At 34.6% G+C, this 21,473-nt stretch overlaps 1 protein-coding gene across 1 annotated transcript in view; it reads left to right on the top strand.

Moving 5' to 3' along the window:
• Positions 1 to 21,170, top strand: part of LOC141634499 (oxygen-evolving enhancer protein 2, chloroplastic) — a 39,090-nt gene extending 17,920 nt beyond the window's left edge. The window contains exon 4 of the mRNA XM_074446649.1: positions 20,770 to 21,170. Within this exon, the coding sequence (XP_074302750.1) occupies positions 20,770 to 21,029 (260 nt within the window). The 3' untranslated portion in view covers positions 21,030 to 21,170. The remainder of the gene's footprint in view (positions 1 to 20,769) is intronic.
• Positions 21,171 to 21,473: the final 303 nt, after the last annotated feature.

Below are 21,473 nucleotides of genomic sequence, written 5' to 3'. Positions count from 1 at the left end.
CAAGCATTAACCTAATAAAACAATTACTACTCCTCCATAATCATTGATTCCCTAGTTTTAGTAAAAGGGAATTAGCTACGTATCATCATCGAACCAACAATAATAATGCATAGATAAACGGAATTAAACATGATAGTAATGCTAAGGGAGATTGAATAAAGCAATAATGAAAAGTAATAAGAGAAGGGAAGAATTAAAATAACAATTACGATTAAGAAATAAAAAGGAGTAAATGTACCGATTACAAGTTCCGAATCTGAGTAGTCTAGAGTAGAAAAGAGTAAAGGAAAAGGAAGAAGTGAGAGAGAAGAGTTTTTTGAGAGTAACGCAGTCTCTCGTGTAATATAGCAAACGAGAAACTTACTCCTAGACCTAATTAATAAACCAAATTACAAAAGCCCATATGAAATAAGGCGAAAACACGGCTGAAGGGTAAAACCTCTCGATCGAGTGGAATTAAACCTCTCGATCGAGTAACTATGCAGCAAATCCTCTCGATCGAATGGAAAAACCGTTCGATCGAGTAACTCCTTATAATGGCCTTCTCGATCGAGTATGAAAACTACTCGATCGAGTTAAACTTCAGAAATAAAGCATTCTATCGACTTAAAAGAGGGCGATCGAGCTATATTAGAATATAAGGCACTTCGACACCTTCCGAAATCAGCTCACACGTCTTCAAAGTGATAGATTCCAAGCTCCGATTCCTTATTTTCCATAAATGTATACAAATGGGACGAGTTTAGGCTCGATTTATCTTCTTTCCGGTCTGTACCTGCAATTTACACAAGACGAACCAAAGTAGACTATTTAGGGGTATTTGTAGTTAGATGCCACGTAAAATAGTACAGAAATGCGTGTAAAAATGAGGTAAAAACATTATATAAAATACACGCATCAAAGCTCCTCAAACCAAACCTTTGCTTGTCCCCAAGCAAACTATGAATGCAACTAAGAATAAACAGTGGAACGGGACCAACGTATCAGCTACAAATCATCCGCCAAACCAGTTTAATGCAACAACTAACAAAGTGGCAAGTGATAAGTGCAAACGAATTAAATCAATGTTTCAAACTTACTGAACCGTCGATCTTGCAAGACTCGAAGACATCGCACTCTCACGGGTCGTTCATCACTCAAATTTAAGCACAGGGTGAGTATATAAGTAAAAGATAGAAAGGAGTAAAGACACTCACCTAACTCGACCTATAAGAACATGCATGCAGTTAACATGAATAAAGTCTCTACAACCGTACATACGCATTCCAACCGAACTAATGACCAAGACACATGCCGAGGACTTAAATTTGGGTAAGTGAGGTAATGGGTAAGAAGGGGCTAAGATGAATTTCGAAATGTGGAGTTAACAGCCTGGCTAGCAACAACGGATCCAAATATTGAACTGCGTCCCAACTTCATACTCAATTAAACAATACAAAACAGTGCAAATTAGATGCACTCAACTCACAAAACACCATAAACTTGTCAACTCCCCATAATAAATAAATAAGACATGGGAGTGAAAATCAACTATACAATTTTTTCATTTTTCGCTTATGGTTTTTCTTCTTTCTTTTCTTTTTCTCATGTTTCTTGTCAATTCTTTTTTCTGTTTTTTTTTTCTTTTTCACAACATTTTTCTTTTCATTCCCTTCAATTCTTCCACCGACTTCTAAAATCAGATATATAACCAAACTGCATTAAAGCTTTCCAAACAACTACTCATTACTAGCTCGGCTAGGGTAGGCAAAATTATAGAATGTAGCTAATAGGACAAAAAAACAATTTGGCTATGTGATGCTCATGGGTAGAATGAAATAAAGGGAAATGCCCCTCCTAACAAGTGTCACCATCCATAGACCGAATGCATACAGGTATTAAGAAGACTAGACTCATGCTTATGCAAATTGATGTTACATGCCTTACAGAGAGTACTATTCACATCCTAAATGAAACCGGTCATAAATGTCACCAGTTTATAAAGCTCTAACCTCAGAATATAATGTAGCTTGCCAATACGTGAGTCAAGTCTATTCGTTCAGATAAGAGAGAAACAAAAACTCGTAGATTATGCACATTATCATGCCAACAATATGTTAAGAATATGCAGGGTAGAGGTAAAGATTTAATGTAGCGTCAAAGTTCAAACGTTCCGACTCAAATTAAACGTGAATTTTTTTTGAATTTTATGTGATTTTTTGAATTAACAACGATGCATGCGAAAAACTTAAACGTGCAAGCGGAAATGCAAGAAAATATGCAGACACAGACATGGATGCATACCTCCCCAAACCAAACCGTACAATGCCCTCTATGTACTAAAAATAGGGAAAGAAATGCAAACTAATGAGAAAAGGAGAACAGGAGTCGGAGAACTTATAAGACGTCATGAAGAGGGACCTCCCCAAACCGACCATGAACATGGGCGGTCATAGGTAGTCACACAGCAGCTCAACAAACAAAAAATAGCGGCTGGAAGACGGAACAGCTCGATCGAGCAACTCAGAATAGCTCGATCGAGTGGTTTGGTGTAAAAAATGCTCGATCAAGCGAATATATTACTCGATCGAGTGAACGCGATTTTGCAGCATGTCGATCGAGTACTGCAGTTACTCGATCGAGTGAATATCATAGCAAAAAGTGCTCGATCGAGTAGAAAAACTACTCGAACGAGTTGCTGCACCTGCAAAACACGAATAAGAAGCATAGGAAATGCAAGGGACGCGTAGTTCGACGTTTAAAGTTCAACATACAGCTAAGGGAAAAGAAATAAGTTCAACAAAAATACAATAAAAAAACAGTCCGGGTTGCTTCCCGGAAAGCGCAGGTTTAAGAGGTCCCGCACGACCTTTATGGCATCAATTAACTGGCGCGTCAAGCTTGTCGAAGTACAAGACTTCAACATGATTGTGTGCTTTATTTGCTTCGTGATAATGCTTCACATATTGCCCATTCACCTTGAACCGATTTCCTTCGGGACCTTCTAGCTCAACCGATCCAAATTTAGTGACAGCTATCACCGTGTAAGGACCACTCCACCTGGACTTCAGCTTGCCAGGAAATAATCGCAGTCGAGCGTTAAACAACAACACCTTTTGCCCGACATGAAATTCCCGAGGTAAAATTTTTTTATCATGCCATCTATTCGTCTTTTCCTTGTAAATGCGCGAGCTATCATAGGCATTAAGCCTAAACTCCTCCAATTCATTTAGCTGCAAAAGATGATTCTGACCACACAACTTAGGATCAAAGTTAAGTTCACGAATTGCCCACCAAGCCTTACATTCCAACTCAACAGGTAAATGACATGATTTCCCATAAACTAACAGATAAGGTGATGCACCAATCGGTGTCTTAAAGGCAGTTTCGTAAGCCCATAATGTGTCTTCCAATTAAAGACTCCAGTCCTTCCGTGATTTAGAAACTACTTTAGACAAGATCTCTTTAATCTCGCGATTAGAGACCTCGACCTGACCACTAGTTTGGGGATGATACCCCAAACCACGCCGGTGTTGAACACCAACCTTAGACAGAATCGAAGTTAGTTTCTTTTCTTTAAAGTGCATTCCCCCATCACTAATGACGACCCTAAGGACACCAAATCGGGGAAATATAATTTTTTTAAACATCTTTATCACGGTCTTGTCATCACAATGGGGTGAAGCAATTGCTTCAACCCACTTAGACACATAATCAACAACTACTAAAATATACCTGTTACCTTTACTAGACGGGAACGGTCCCTGGAAATCAATGCCCCAGGCATCGAAAACCTAGACCTCTAAGTTACCATTTTGTGGCATCTCATGTCTCTTTGAAATGTTCCCTGATCGTTGGCAGGCATCACAAGCTGAAATAAAAGACTTAGCATCAGCAAACAAAGTAGGCCAGTAAAAACCAGACTGAAGTACCTTAGCCACGGTGCGCGATGGACCGTGGTGACCACCATAAGAGGATGAGTGACAGCCTTCCAGGACTACTTTGGCCTCCACTGCGGAATACAACGTCTGTAGAGACCGTCTGCACATTCCTTAAACAAATAAGGATCATCCCAAAAATACTGCTTAGCGTTATACAGAAAACGCTTCCTCTGCTGATGAGAAAGGTCAGGCGGCAGCTTGCCACTGACAACGTAATTAGCTATATCTGCATACCAAGGTTCTTGGTTAATAATAGAAGACAATATGGCAAATAAAGAATCATCAGGAAAAGACTCATCAATAGGTAAAGAATCTTCTCCCTCTTGCCGTGACAGTCGCGATAGATGATCAGCTACAACGTTCTCAGCTCCTTTCTTATCTTTTATCTATAAATCAAACTTCTGAAGAAGGAGTATCCATCTCAATAGCCTTGGTTTAGCCTCCTTCTTAGCAAGGAGGTGCCTCAAAGCTGCATGGTTTGTAAAAACAGTGACTTCTGACCCAATAAAATAGGAACGAAATGTCTCTAAGGCATAAATTATAGCTAGCACTACTACAGATACAGGCTATAAAACGGTTAAAAACCGTTGTTATATAAAAAAGTGGACGTTGTTAAAGCGTCCGTTGTAAAAGGTTTTAACGGTTGGTTTTCTTAAGGAACCCGTTCTTAAATATATTAACAACGATTTTAAGTATACAAACCCGTTGTGGAAAGTGTGACTCAATTTTGGTGGGAAAGTTATAACAACGGTTGTAATATAAAAAACCGTTGTTATAACTAAAGACAACAGGTTTTTTCTCAATAACCGTTGTTGTTTGTTTTTAAAAAATAAAATAAAAAATAAAATTAAATATTACTAGATGCATGCATAATTACGGCCCGTTATAATTCCGATGCATGCATTATTATTGCCATCCCTGCATATGAATGGACAATATATGGAATGAGAAGGGTTATAATAAGATTTGAAGCAGCAGAGAGAGATATGATGATGATTATGGCACAACTTCCTAAACATATATTAATTAAAAAACAACTCAAACGACACATTACTTAGTATAAATACATGAATTATCTCAACCACCATTCCATTATCTCACTATCTCCAAACCCTAATTGCTAAAACAAACTCCAAACCCTAATTAATCTTTCAAACAAACTCCAAACTTCATCAAAAAAATGAATGATACCATCTTTAAGACTCTTACTATGACCGAGAACAAAAACCGTTTTATCCGCTGGTTGCTCCACAATGAGGACAGTTTCAGGAGCTACCTTGTGGATGCTCGATCCGCACTCAAGGACGCCAAAAAAATGGCTTGACAGAGCAGTAGTTGTTGCAGCTATATGACGATATAGCAACTGCTGAACGAAACCTCCAAATAGCTAAGGAGGAGAGGATGGATATCATAGAAGAGAATAAGACTCTCTATGAAAATATAAGAATTGCATTTTTATCAATGTAATTATTTTTTTAATTTATGTATTTATATATATATATATATATATATATATATATATATATATATATATATATATATATATATATATATATATATATATATATATATATATTAATTAATTTTATCATGCATTCCTCTCTATCATCTTGCTTCTTCTTTGTTTTATTTTATTTAATTTATTTTACTAGCTAATTAAGCGAATAATACTTAGAGAAATAACATAATGGTCGATAAAAATACATACATGCAAATGAAATAATTAGAAAAAGAAAATAATGACGATGAAAGACGATGAAACCAACAGTGACGGCGAGATTTACCTGATAATTAGAGAAAGTAAGAGACGATGAAACCAACGTGATTGGCGAGATGATAAAGCGCGATGATGAGAAAGAGAGAAAGAGACGATGAGAAAGTGTGTGTTTGTGTTTGTGTTTGTGTTTGTGTTTGTGTTTGTGTTTGTGTTTGTGTTTGTGTTTGTCTGTGTTTGTGTTTGTGTTAAGGTTTGTGTTTTGTGGGCTGTAGCTGATCTGTATTTGTGTGATTTATAGTATGGAAAGTATTGACAACGGTTGTTAAACAAAAACCGTTGTTAAAAAGTTTTAACAACGGGTTTAAAAAATAACCGTTGTGATTACTTTTCACTAACTTTGCGCCAATTTTGCGCCAAACTATTAACAACGGTTGTGCATGTTTGACCCGTTGTTAAAACTTATAACAACGGTTATATAACCATAACCGTTGTAATTAATTTTAGTAAAATTCGCGCCATATGTTCTACAACGTCTATGGTGATTTTCGTGAATAAGCGTTGTTAAAGGGGCGTTATAGTTGCCTGAATTTGTAGTAGTGTAGCAATTCTTTTTCAGTGGTGGTGTACTTCACTTGAGCCTCATCCAGAGTTCGGCTCGCATAGTAGATTGCATTTAAAGCTTTGTCTTTCCTTTGGCCTAGCACCGCTCCTAGTGCATAGTCACTGGCATCACACATTATTTCGAACGGCAAATCGCAGTCGGGAGGATGTATGATCAGTGCAGATACCAAAGCCTGCTTTAACCTGTTAAAAGCAGAAAGACACTCGTCAGTAAATACAAAAGGGGCATCCTTAAGTAGCAGCTGTGTAAGTGGTTTAGCAATTTTTGAAAAATCCTTAATAAACCGGCGATAAAAGCTGGCGTGACCAAGGAAACTCTTTACTCCTTTGACATTAACAAGAGGAGGTAATTGCTGAATCACTTCTACTTTTGCTTTATCAACTTCTATTCCCCTATCAGAAACTAAGTGCCCTAAGACAACTCCCTCGTTGACCATAAAATGACACTTCTCCCAGTTAAGCACAAGGTTAACCTCAATGTAGTGCTGCAACACTTTATCAAGGTTAGACAGACAGTTAGAAAAATTACTTCCATAAACACTAAAATTGTCCATGAAAACTTCCATAATAGACTCAATATACTCTGAAAATATCCCCATCATGCACCTTTGAATGGTAGCAGGGGCATTACATAAACCAAAAGGCATCCTGCGATAAGCAAACACGCCCTGAGGACAAGTAAAAGTAGTCTTACCTTGATCATCTGGGTGAATAGGGATCTGAAAGAACCCTGAATACCCGTCTAAATAGCAGAAAAACTTATGAGAAGCTAACCTTTCTACCATCTGATCAATAAAAGGAAGGGGAAAGTGATCTTTCTTGGTGGCGGCATTCATTTGTCTCGTAGTCTATACACATCCGCCAACCAGTCACTACTCTAGTAGGTATTAACTCATTTTTGTCATTCCTAACCACAGTAGTCCCTCCTTTCTTAGGGACTACCTGCACTGGACTCACCCACTTAGAATGACCAACAGTATAGATAATACCTGCGTCAAGCAGCTTCATTACCTCAGCCATCACAACATCTTGCATCTTTTGGTTTAGCCGACGCTGACCCTGTCTGCAAGGCTTGTGATCTTCCTCCAGCTCTATCCTGTGCATACAAATATCAGGACTAATCCCCTTGATATCGTCCAAAGAATAACCCAAAGCTTTCCTGTTTTTCTTAAGCACAGCTAACAAGGCAGTCAGCTGATCATCATCAAGCTTAGCACTAACAATGACTGGACATTGCTCAGTATCGTCTAAGAAAATATATTTTAGATGAGAGGGGAGAGGCTTACGCTCAGGTAACTTTACCTCTATGGAGCAAAGGGTACTGATCATGTGTTCCACTTGCTCTCCCTCGACGTCGGTGAGTTCACGCTCATCTAAATCAGCTTTAATCAAATCCAACACAGCGTCATCGTTATCTGGGTTATCTGCACACTCATCCAAAAGCATAAGAGCCTCTAGTGGGTCCTTTATAAAAGAACCCGACCAGAAGTCATAAATAAACTCGTCAATAATATCAATAGAATAACATGTATCCTCTATCATTGGCTGAGCCAAGGTGCAAGGCAGACTGAAAGTAATCGCGTCATCCTCTACTGCAAGAGTCAAACCCCCTTGTTTGACGTCAATGATGGCCCCAGTTGTACATAAGAACGGTCTTCCTAGTATAATTGGGGTCCGGGTGTCCTCAGCTATGTCTAAAACAATAAAATCCACTGGTATAAAGAACTTGCCTATTTTCACAGGCACATCCTCTAAGACACCCAAGGGTCGCCTAACAGATCTATCGGCCATCTGTAAGGTAATTTTAGTCATTTTAAGGTGACCCATATTTAATTTCTTGCAGATAGATAGGGGCATGACACTGACGTTGGCTCCTAAATCACAAAGAGCCTTATCAATTACTTCATTGCCTATAACACAGGTAATAGAGAAACTACCCGGGTCCTTCATTTTAGGTGGAGCCTTATTTAAGAGTAAATTACTAGACTCTTCCAAAAATAAAACAGTCTCAAATTCACTTAGCTCTCTCTTACGCGTCACAATATCTTTCATAAATTTAGCGTAGGTAGGTACCTGGATAATAAGTTCGGTAAAAGGGACAGTTACCTGGAGGTTCTTCACAACGTCCACAAACTTACCGTGATCTGCCGCTCAACCTCGCGTCCTTCCGACGCCCTGGAAAGGGTACTGGTAGCAATTAGTGGACCCGCGACTTTCTCTTTACCTTTATCAAAGACGTGACGTCTTGAGCGGGGAAGATAACACGGTGAGCGGAATTAGATGTCGAAATTGAAGCTCACCGGTTCCGCACTCGATCGAGCACTTTCTTCACTCGATCGAGTGATTTTATCTTGAGAATTACTCGATCGAGCTATTTGAACCACTCGATCGAGCTCTTGTATTTCAGGTTTCCTCGATCAAGTACAATTTTCACTCGATCGAGTGTTTTCATCTGCCAAAATGTTCGATCGAGAAGAATGGGGTACTCGATCAAAACCTGTTATTTGGCCATCTCTCGATCGAGTAGGAATTTCACTCGATCGAGTTGTTGGAGGAGAAAATTCACTCGATCGAGTGGTATTTTCATTCGATCGAGTTCCTGGACAGTAATAAGCAGGAATATCGTCCGTAAACTCTTCCAAATCGTCATCCGGGGTATCATCCGCTGTCACTACCCCGTCTTCTGGCAGTTTTGGCCCCTCATAAGTAAGGCCACTTCGGAGATTTATGGCATTGACTGGGTCGCACGACGGTGGATGGTTAGCTTGGTTTTTCGCGAGTGTTAACTGCGCGACTTCTAATCTTAACTTCACAATGGCGATATTATCCTTGTTGCATTTCTCCCCAAACTGTTGTGTTAAGTTCAAAACCAAGGATTTCAGTTCGGAAATCTCTCCATTTATAGAAGGGGGTTTTGGCTGTGGCACTGGCGTAGAAGGAGTAGAAACATTTGTCATCTCTTCATATAATTGAGAAAAAGGAACTCCTTGCTTGTATTTCTGATAAGTAAGGACACGCTCTATTCTCGCCATACAACCAATGGGGTCATGCCCCTACATGCCGCATCTACCGCATATCTCCACATGCTCAGTAATACCACAAACTTGTGCATGCTCACCAATAGTCTCTGTAATCTCCGCACTACCTAGACTTTTGCTAGGAATTTCCACCTCAGCTGTTACCAACTCGTTAACTTTCCCACTTCCTCGGGATTTCCATATTCGGCAACATGGATGGCCATCTCCTCAATAAGACGCCACCCTTGATCATCCTCTACGTTCTTCGTGAATCTCCCCTTAGCTACATTATCAAGGATAGCTCTCTGGTCTGGATATAACCCGTTGTAAAATTGGGTACATAGGAGCCAGCGCTTGAAACCGTGATGAGGCACAGAACGGACGAGCTTCTTGAACCTAGTCCAAGCCCCATTCAAGTCTTCATTGGGCAATTGCTCAAATGCAGTGATCTGAGCTCTCAACGCATTAGTGCGCTGTGGTGGAAAATAGCGCCTGTAAAAGGCTAAGGCAAGGGAATTCCAGTCAGTTACACTGGCTGCTTCCCTGTCTAAATCCCTCTACCATTCCCGGGAATCATCAGCTAAAGAGAAGGGAAAGAGAACTCCCTTCACTCTGTCTTGTGTCACCCTAGCAGCAAGAGGAATGGTGGAGTAGTACTCTGTAAATAGCTATATATGCCTACACGGATCTTCTCGAGGTACCCCCCCTGAAGAGGTTTCTCTCGACCAGTTGTATGTAAGATGGGTGGATTCCAAAGATTCCCGATTCAGTAGTGGGTAGTAAGAAACCTTTTGGAAGGGAATCCACCGTTCGCTCTGAATGGTTAGCTATATTCAGCATCCTGGCAGATAGAATTTACAGACTGGAGGAGGTATGACAATGTTCTCTTTCTAGAACAGATATCCTGCAAACTAATCAAAAACTTTGCCAAAAAATGAGATCAGTCTCAAGGAATGAATTCCTTGAGACGAAAGACAAACTTAAATAAAGCAACAAAATTACGCCACCTCCCCGGCAACGGCGCCAAAATTTTGACTGGCTAGTCGTATATCTATCAAAAATAACCAACTGGCTCTAACTAATATAGCTAGAGAAGTCGGGTCGATCTCCACAGGGAGATGGGAAAATGTTAACTTTACTAAGTCCGTCACGGTAACCAAATCGGGGGTTTGAATTTGTTTGTTCTAAACTAAAGAGATTAAGAAAGAGAGAAAAGGCAAGAGAACAATGATTAAGCAAATAAGGAGAAAGCAGCTAAGACAATCGGTTCACCATGATTATTCAGTCAAGCAATCTAGGTCTCAGTTCAATTCAAGTATGGTCTATGGGGCAGTGAATATCTCCTTTCGGTCTCAATTCGCCCTAAAGCACAAATAGCTTAGCTTCCGCCCTTACTAAGGTGCCCTAATATTCGCTACGAGTCTTACCTTTCCCACTTTCTGGTCTAGGTCAAGGTTTACTACGATTTTATGACTAATTGCGTCGACTCAATTAGGCAGAAACAATTAATTGCAGCGATTAACAACAAAGAGTACGCAAGCATTAACCTAATAAAACAATTACTACTCCTTTATAATCATGGATTCCCTAGTCTTAGCAAAAGGGAAGTAGCTACGTATCATCACCGAACCAACAATAATAATGCATAGATAAACGTAATTAAACATGATAGTAATGCTAAGGGAGATTGAATAAAGCAATAATGAAAAGTAATAAGAAAAGGGAAGAATTAAAATAACAATTACGATTAAGAAATAAAAAGGAGTAAATGTACCGATTACAAGTTCCGAATCCGAGTAGTCTAGAGTAGAAAAGAGTAAAGGAAAAGGAAGAAGTGAGGGAGAAGAGTTTTTGGAGAGTAACGCAGTCTATCATGTAATATAGTACACGAGAAACTTACCTAGACCTAATTAATAAACCTAATTACAAAAGCCCATATGAAATAAGGCGAAAACACGGCTGAAGGATAAATCCTCTCGATCGAGTGGAATTAAACAACTCGATCGAGTAACTACGCAGCAAATCCTCTGGATCAAATGGAAAAACCGTTCGATCGAGTAACTCCTTATAATGGCCCTCTCGATCGAGTATGAAAACTACTCGATCGAGTTAAACTTCAGAAATAAAGCATTCGATCGACTTAAAAGAGGTCGATCGAGCTATATTAGCACATAAGGCACTTCGACACCTTCCGAAATCAGCTCACGCGTCTTCAAAGTGATAGATTCCAAGCTCCGATTCCTTATTTTCCATAAATGTATACAAATGGGACGAGTTTAGGCTCGATTTATCTTCTTTCCGGTCTGTACCTGCAATTTACACAAGACGAACCAAAGTAGACTATTCGGGGGTATTTGTAGCTAGATGCCACGTAAAATAGTACAGAAATGCATGTAAAAATGAGGTAAAAACCTTATATAAAATACATGCATTAATGGTGGTGGAGAGGAAGGCAGATCTGGGCGTGGCGGTGGCGTGTTGTATTGTGTGGTGAGGGTGGTTTTATTTCTCGGGTTGGGGTGGTGGTGAAGTCGTAGAGCTGTGGTCGGGGTGGCAGGCAGCGGAGGAGAGGAAGGGGATCGGTGTCGGGTGAGAAGAGTGAGAGAAGAGAGGAGAGTTTTTGTTTTCTTTGGATGGGAGAGAAGTGAGTTGTGGGAGAAGTGAGTTAGAGAGAGAGGGACAAAGGTATATGTAGTGTGCTTAGTGGTGTAATTAGGGTGGGGATGAGAGAGAGTGTTAAACACTCCCTTAATTATCATATTTCCATTTCAATCTCAGCCCTTTATTCTCAAGATCCAATGGCCTCTAAGAGGACTTATTGACTCATATATAGTAAGAAGACTCACTTGATATATATATATATATATATATATATATATATATATATAGAGAGAGAGAGAGAGAGAGAGAGAGAGAGAGAGATGATCGTGCGAGTTTGTTTTCTTATGGTGAGTTTGCGCTTTGAAATCTCAGCCACTAGATTATATTAGAGATGAATGGGCAAGATCTAATCTTACCTGTTATATAAAATCACTGTCATTTACTTATTTTCTCTTTTTTCTAATGTTACTCATTTTTTTTTTACTTTAATTTTTTTTATCTCCTTTTTTTACCTCGTGTTATTATGCTTTTTTTTATGACTTTGATTTTTTTTTTCTCTTATGTTTTTCTCTAATTTTCTCATTATGTTACCTTTTTTTCTTTTTCTTTTTGTACCAAATTTTTTTTTACTTAAATTTTTTTTACTCTTATTTTTTACCTCGTGTTATTATGCTGTTATTGTGCTTTTTTTTTTTACTTTGATTTTTTTTACGACTTTGATTTTTTTTTTCTTTTTTTACCACGTGTTATTGTGCTGTTATTGTTATTCTGGTGTTATTGTGATGTTATTCCGGTGTCACTTAGATTTTTTTTACTACTTTGATTTTTTTACTCTTTTTTTACCACATGTTATTATGTTGTTATTCTGCTGTTATGTTATTCCGATGTTATTGTGATTTTATTCCGGTGTCACTTAGATTTGTTTTTACTATTTTGATTTTTTTACTCTTTTTTTACCACATGTTATTGTGCTGTTATTGTGATGTTATTCCGGTGTCACTTAGATTTTTTTTACTACTTTGATTTTTTTACTCTTTTTTTTACCACATGTTATTGTGCTGTTATTCTGGTGTTATTGTGATGCTATTCCGGTGCCACTTAGATTTTTTTTTACTACTTTGATATTTTTACTCTTTTTTTTACCACATGTTATTGTGCTGTTATTCTGGTGTTATTGTGATGTTATTCCGGTGTCACTTTGATTTTTTTTACTACTTTGATTTTTTTACTCTTTTTTTGTGCTGTTATTCTGGTGTTATTGTGATGTATTTCCGGTGTCACTTATATTTTTTTTACTACTTTGATTTGTTTACTCTGTTTTTACCACGTGTTATTGTGTTGTTATTCTAATGGTATTGTTATTCTGGTGTTATTGTGATGTTATTCCGGTGTCACTTTGATTTTTTTACTATTTTATTTTTTTATTCTTTTTTTCCCGTGTTATTGTGGTGCTATTGTACTGTTATTCTTGTGTTATTGTAGTGCTATTGTTATATTATTGTGGTGTTACTCTGATGTTATTGTACTTTTATTGTTGTGTTATTCTTCTATTATTTTCACGCTTATCTAATTTTGTCATTATGCTAATTTTTTATACAAGCACCCGACAATCATTATTTATGGATGTTCATAATTTTAATCGCATTTTTTGTCAGTCTTAATGAGTATGAGTCTAAAGAATCCCAATAATTTGTTGACATGAAATATTATTGAGCCGTGACCAGATCAGCTAACATGCTTCCTCCTTTACATATTTAATTATATTACATATAATCAAGTCACCATAAGAAAATACCACCTCAAACACCAATTCCCCGTTCATCCAACATCAGCCTACATCAACAAACGATCAAACATGCTCAATTCGGAATCAAGCAGCCTGCATGGATAAGCCAACATCAGTTAGCAGCCCACCATTCACCCAATCGATCAATCACCATCCGATGCAACACAAGAACTGAGCATCGTCATCAACAAAACTCGACAAGCAGCCCGTATCGACCCGAATGGATGATCATTATAATGCTCGCTAATTAATTTAGAAATTTAGGCTGTTCAGGTGACTCGTACCATTTTAATCCCTATATCTGCTCGACAGAAACCCTTCACATCTATATGTTTCCCTTCCTCAATCAAAATCATCTTCTTTTGCTTCTCTATCCTGGTCCTTGCTTTATTTGTAGGCACAAGTTGACCTGAATTCTTCACATCAAAGTGTTTCTCGTTCTCTATTAAAACCTTCTCAATCATGTCCACCATTTTCAATGGCTTTGCACGCCTCCTCTTCCTTGTTGACTCGCTAATCAGGGGAACCACCTCCTCCAACTTCCTTAGCTCTGTGACCTTCTTCTCACCAAGCTTCTTTCTCAGAATCTTGCCTTATATAAAATTCAGATCAAGATAATTATCAATCATGTCCACCATTTTATGTAATTTAGTGTTATTTAATTTTCCAATTATTAAGGAATTATGGAAGCATTACATTTTACACACAATGAGTACATGAAAAAAATACGAATATAAGTTCAGGCGGTCGAAAGAATACACAGGTAATTCCGAAAAAAAAAATGCAGAAACTTCCAGCTAAAATCCATATAAACACTAAAGCACAGCAAGTCTTAGTCTCTTGCACATCTTCCCCTCTTGGCTACTTAATCTTGGAAAATCTCTTCTGTTGAAACTCAACCAGGACGCGAGGATACGCGCATCATCTTGGCTACAACTTTCAAACCTCCGCACAATGAAATACCACAAATATAATGCTGAAAAAAAAACTGACTTATTAAATAGAATCATACCACTGAGTGGTGTGTGACAGGATCTAAAATTTGTCACCGAGTATTGGGGAATAAGCAAGGAAGGCCTTAAAACTACAAATTATGTAGGATTAAATCTCCGATTTCGGTCTTGATCACTTTATCGATTTAACTCCATATCTATCATACGAGTAAAACTCAAGATCTTCAATTACATCTATGATTTGATGATTTTGTGATTGATTCTTCAAAAGTTAGGATTAAAAAGGAAACCTGACATGATTATTGAAGAAATAAAGGTAAGAGATAGATGATGAACGCGCTTTTTTATCTGGGAATGGAGATTATTAGAGAGTAGAATGAAAAAATTAAGGACGAACTATGAAAAGGAAAGCTAAGAGAGAGAGTGTTATTAGGGAATGGAGAACAGGGGGAAGAACGCGACTCTTTAAATCCCAAGCTTTGTTTCGCTCTTTTATTCAATCACAACCGTTTGTTTCCCTTAATCTAATGGTCTTGATTTCTAAATTCACAACTCACCGTAAGAACCAAACTCATGAGATCCCGCCTATATATATATATATATATATATATATATATATATATATATATATATATACATATATATATATATATACATATATATATATATACATATATATATATATACATATATATATATATATACATATATATATATATATTATATTAGAGTATAATTTGATGTATCAGGTTTTTTTTAATGCAAATAGGATTCATGTGAAGTTAGGGGTAGAGTTTTATTTTATGTAAACCATGGTCTATAACTATAAATCTAATCAAGTAGTTTAGTTACATAGTTTTATTACACTATCATTATAAACTATATCACATTGAATTTAATAGCTTTTTAGATTAACTCAATTAAATATATATATTATGTAGTTTATAAAAGTTGGACTCTCCATAATACTCGAAAAAAACTTTCTTTAATAATATAAATAGATATCAAAAAAAGTTTTCTTTAATAATATAGATAGATAGATAGATAGATAATACTTCGTATTGATTAGTATCTACATAGTATAATAGTTAAGTTTTTTAAACTCTTCTGATTGGTCCCTTGAATTTAGGGAAAAAAAGACTTTTCATTTGGTAGAAACCCCACGTTCACCTTGGCTATTTAATTAGCCTCTCTCATCCCACTCTTCAGAATTTCACTCTCCATATATTAAAATGTTTTAATTTACACCAAAACATAAACTAAAACGTAGTTTAAGTATAAAAAAGAAAGCGGGCATTTATTCATATGCTAAACAACAAAATAATAAAAATTACAGTACAAATTAATAAAAATATTATAACAATGTTACTCTAATTTCATATAAAAATCACAATATTTTTTATAAATTGCATGGAGCAAATCTGGGTACAAGAGCTAAAGAAAAAATAAAATATCAGCATAAACCTCAAAAAAAAAAAAAGATTAAAAAGAAAAATCACAAAATGATTACATTTTCAAATAAAAACAAAATAAAATCGGATGAAATAAGTATAGAAAAAACACATTTAAAAGGGTAATTTCTTTTTACTTGGTATCAAACAGTTAAAATTGATATTATCATCAAACCTCATAAATTGGAATGGAAGGCCTAAATTATCACAGATCCAATTGAAAACTGTCTCAATAAAGACGAATTAAAATCCAAAACCTTACTTGAAGTTGACTAAGATCAAAAGTGGTAGATTAAGAGGTTGTGAATGAGATTCATGCTACTTGGTCTTTTTTTTTTTTTTTTTTTTTTTTTGAGGGAGCAACTTAGGGAAGCATTTATTGGACTTATTTTTTTTACTGCAAACAGAATGAAAATGGCGATGGAGCAATAGAGTATCACTGCCTTTTATGTTTAGCCGTTTAGGGTTATTAATTTTAATGACCTGGTTTTTGGGAGTAGGGATTAGCCCAATTCAATGGGTTATATTCTCCAGTGATTGAATTTTATTGTGGCTTAATTACGGTGAACACAAATAATTTTCCGTGTATGTGTTTTTGTTAAACGAGTTTAGCAAATTCTCATTTAAGACAGGTGTATCCGTTTAAGTTTAATACGAGTCAAAATGTCAAATAATATGAATAAGATAAGAGGTTAATGCATAAAGAAAAGTAAAAGTATTGTCCTATATGCCAATTGGGACTGTATATCCGTTTTAAGGAAGACTAACGGTTAGTTCATATATTAACGACTTTAAGGTTAGTCTAATGTATCTCGATTAGTTATTAAATTTTTAATTTCGATTTGTTTGGGTTGTATTTAGAAAACAAGTTAACTCATTGTTCCTGAATTATGATAATCGAATCTCCTTAATAGTATAGATATAGGTAAGCATATACTTGGCAAAAATAACTCGATCTTTACCTAACCCGACACCCGAACTTGGCATGTAATCTGAATTAACCTGACCCATATGATTAAATGACATGATCCATAATCTGAATTAGGTTTCACGATTTTAAGTTTCTTATATACGATAATAATAACCGCCATATCGAATTTTGTTTTCCAAAATTCTAATGGTGTCAGAATGTCAGCTTTTCCCGTAAAAATAGTTTCTTGTTCTTTACTAATAGGTCCTTATACATGGTATTTTCCCTCCAATTTTTACGACTTAATTCATTTGCTTTTGGTACAAGAATTATGGAATAAATATATATATGAGGGGCTTGCGGGTTTCACGATTTCAACATTAAATTGTAGTCACACAAATCATACTCAAGTATGAAAATGAGCAATTCATAAGAACAAAGCAAAAAAAATAAGCCATTTCATAAGAACCAGATTAAGTATTAAGCAAATGCTTTTTTTTTTTTTTTTTTGCATTTTTATTTGAATTTTTGTTCATCTATCCATTTTTTATAAATAAAATTTTAATGAGCAAACCCGTGCAATTTTTAGTGCACACGAATAAAACTAGTAAGAACGTATTTTGGAGTAGATGAACAGATCAGACGCCAGGTTTTCACATCCTACAAAGTTGCATTTTCCTCTGTCTAACTACAAGTTTCATCGCCTCACCATTTCCCTCCCACAATGGTGAGACAAATAAATAGATGAAGAGTACATGATATTCCTCTTTACTCACCAAACTTTTTCTCAAAATTCAGAAACATAGTTGTACAAAATTGAATATAGAAGATTAGAAGCTCCACCAATGAGTTTCCCAAAGCTTAGGAGGAAAATATATTCAAACTAGGTAGTATCCGCGTTTTCCGCGGCCTGTTTTAAAATTTTATTATTATAATTGGAGAAAAATAACATAAATAATATATGACCTTTAATATTTTTACTTATAAATAAAAATAAATTAATTTTTCTCAAATTTAATTTTTTTTAGGTTTAACTTCAATGTTTTAAAATAAAATACACACAATTTTAATTAAAACTAATAAGTGATAATTAATTATACATGATCAACGTTTTATAAATTATTCTGGAACTGATCAAATATCATATTAATTAAAATAAAATTTATTCAAATTATGCAACAATCAACATTAAGTTCTCAAATTATATCATTTCACGATTCGTTATGTTCCAAATCAATTAATATTTATTCAAAATGATGTGAATATAAGTTTATGTAATTTTTAATTTTTTATGTATAACGTGTGATATTTATGTATCAAACATATAGAGTTCAAACTCAACTTATTCAAATATTTTAATGGTGTCTTGCATGTATTATGTGACAAACATATCTATAAGAATTGCATCTTTTATATTTTAAAACAACTATATATAAATGATATTTAAGAGTTTACCTGTAAATAAAATAGGTTAAACTTTCTCAAATAATATTTTTGAGTTTTAACTTCAAAATATTTAAAAGATCATATAAAATATTTAACTAAAAGTAATATTTAGCAAGTCATAATTAATATTTATACTTGACGTATATATATTTTAATTGAAGATATTAAAGAAAAATATAACGTTTTTTTTTCTAATTTTTCATTTCGTTTATAGTACTATATATATTATTTAATAATTATTACTTTTGTTTTGATTATTCAAATGCACTCACAATTATATATATATATATATATATATATATATATATATATATATATATATATATATATATATATATATATATATATATATATATATATATATATATATATATAGAGAGAGAGAGAGAGAGAGAGAGAGAGAGAGAGAGAGAGAGAGAGAGAGAGTCCGGATCCGGTGAGGACTCCTAAATATTTGAGGATTGAGGATTAGTGAATACAATATCACGGGTTCTTCAATACAATATCACGAAAAATCTGACCTTTGCCAAAAAAAACAAATTTATAATTTTTTTTTTTTTTTGCAGTGCTTTTTTTTCCGTGATATTTTATCGAATAACCCGTGATATTGTATTGAAGAACCTCCGATATTGTAACGAAATCCTCAATCCTCAAAAAGATAGTGTATCCTCACATGATCCCATTCCTATATATATATATATATATATATATATATATATATATATATATATATATATATATATATATATATATATATATATATATATAGACTAGGTAGTATTCCGCGCTTCGCGCGGTCTGTTTTAATAATTTATGATTATAATTGAAGAAAAATTATATAATTCATATAACGTTCAATATTTTATCTTATAAATTTTTTTTTCTCAAATTTAATATTTTTAGGTTTAACTTCAATGTTATAAAATAAAATACATAAGAGTTTTAATTAAAACTAATAAGTGATAATTAATTATGCATGATCAACGTTTTATAAATAGATTTGTGACTGGTGAAATATCATATTAATCAAAATAAAATTTATTCGAATAATACAACAATCAACAATAAGTTCTCAAGTTATATCATTTCACGATACTTTATGTCTCAAATCAATTAATATTTATTCAAAATGATGTGAACATAATTTTATATAATTTTTAATTTTTTATGTATAACATGCGACATTTATCTATAAAACATATAGAGTTCAACCTCAACTTATTCAAATGTTTTGATTGTATCTTGCATGTGATATGTGTCAAACATATCTAAGAGAAATTTGCACCTTTTATTTTTTTAAACAATTATATATAATGATGTTTTAGAGTTTATTACCTGTAAATATAATAGGTTGAACTTTCTCAAATATTATTTTTTGATGTTTAACTTCAAAGTATTTAAAAGATAACATATAAAATATTTAACTAAAAGTAATACGGAGTATTTAGTTAGTCATAATCAATATTTTACATTTGACTTATACATAATTAATTAAAGATATTAAAGAAAAATGTAACGTGTTTTGATTATTCAAATGCACTCGCGATCACTATTTACATACACACTCGTACACATACTCGTTATCAAGCTATTGAAACCTATCAAAATCTCATATGTATTCAATTTGTCTAATATATTTTTTTTTCATTCCCAGACTATAAAAACTTATCTCTTAGTAGTTTTTTTTAAAGTTGTGTTTTTAATATATACGACTATTCCAAATATATTTTTCTTAATGGATTTAATAGTCTAAGTTTTATATTTCTCAAATTGTTTTTTTACATAAATGTAAAACATTGTGAGACAGTCACTTTAATCATCTCTACATATCAAAATAAATATTTCAATAAATATAATGAAAATTATACTCAATTGAAAGCATTTTTCAAAATGAACGTAATTATTTACATTTTAGAATTTTTATCAATATAACTTTTTAGTAAATTTAGAATAAAATCACCGTAATTATTTAATATAATTTTATAATAAAATTTATTAAACTATAATTAATATTTTGCTGAGATTTATACAACATTTATTATGTTTGTATTTAATTTCAGCTGTAATAAATATGTGTATTTAATGCTGGATTGACACGTGGCGCATCCACGTTGCGTTTCAACCAGATTATATATATATATATATATATATATATATATATATATATATATATATATATATATATATATATATATTTATAAGATTTCGATTTGATTTCTTTCGGCTAATGCTTTTAGTTTATAGGGAACCGCAAGGATATACTGTGCTAGCTGGTCTTAAATCCAGGTCATGAAATTTTATTGCTAAATGGTTTAGATTTTTAAACCTTTTGGTAAATTTTGGCATGGTGGTTTCGACTCAGGTGTTGTTGCATCAGCAAACATCCTTGAAACAGACACACCCGTGATTGACGGGAAGCAATACTATTCCATATCGGTCTTGACAAGAACAGCAGATGGTGATGAGGGTGGCAAACACCAATTGATTTCAGCCACTGTCAAGGATGGTAAGCTTTACATCTGCAAGGCTCAAGCTGGAGACAAGAGATGGTTCAAAGGAGCAAAAAAGTTCGTTGAGAGCGCCGCCTCTTCTTTTAGTGTTGCTTAAAATGGTTATGCAACTCTGATATTTCTACTGTAAATCAGCTTCTTAAATATTGAGTTTTTAATTTCATCTTGACATTTCAATTTGTCAAGACATTTGACGGAGAAGCTTCAATATATGAACACCGGAGTTTCATACTGCAAATATCACATTATAGACCTTCGAATAACCTAACAAACAGGTCATTTGTGTCGGGTATAAATTAGGTTAGTTGAGGCCAGGTCATTTAGAGTTTAGGGATGTATCGAAGTGTGCTATCATCTAGTCATCAGGGCGTAGTTGGTTTTCAGGCAAGTTTCCGTTCTAGTCAGGAAATTTAGGGTTTGTGCATGAATAGCATGTGTAAGTAGCCTATTATCGAACCATTAAAGGTAATGGTCAGTTTGGCTGAGCAAAATTCATGGGGGATTAGATCATGGCAGGTCAATTCAAATTTCAGGTCATATT

The sequence above is a fragment of the Silene latifolia genome, chromosome Y, assembly GCF_048544455.1.
Source record: "Silene latifolia isolate original U9 population chromosome Y, ASM4854445v1, whole genome shotgun sequence".
NCBI lineage: Eukaryota > Viridiplantae > Streptophyta > Magnoliopsida > Caryophyllales > Caryophyllaceae > Silene > Silene latifolia.
This window is presented reverse-complemented; position numbering and strand designations above follow the sequence as displayed.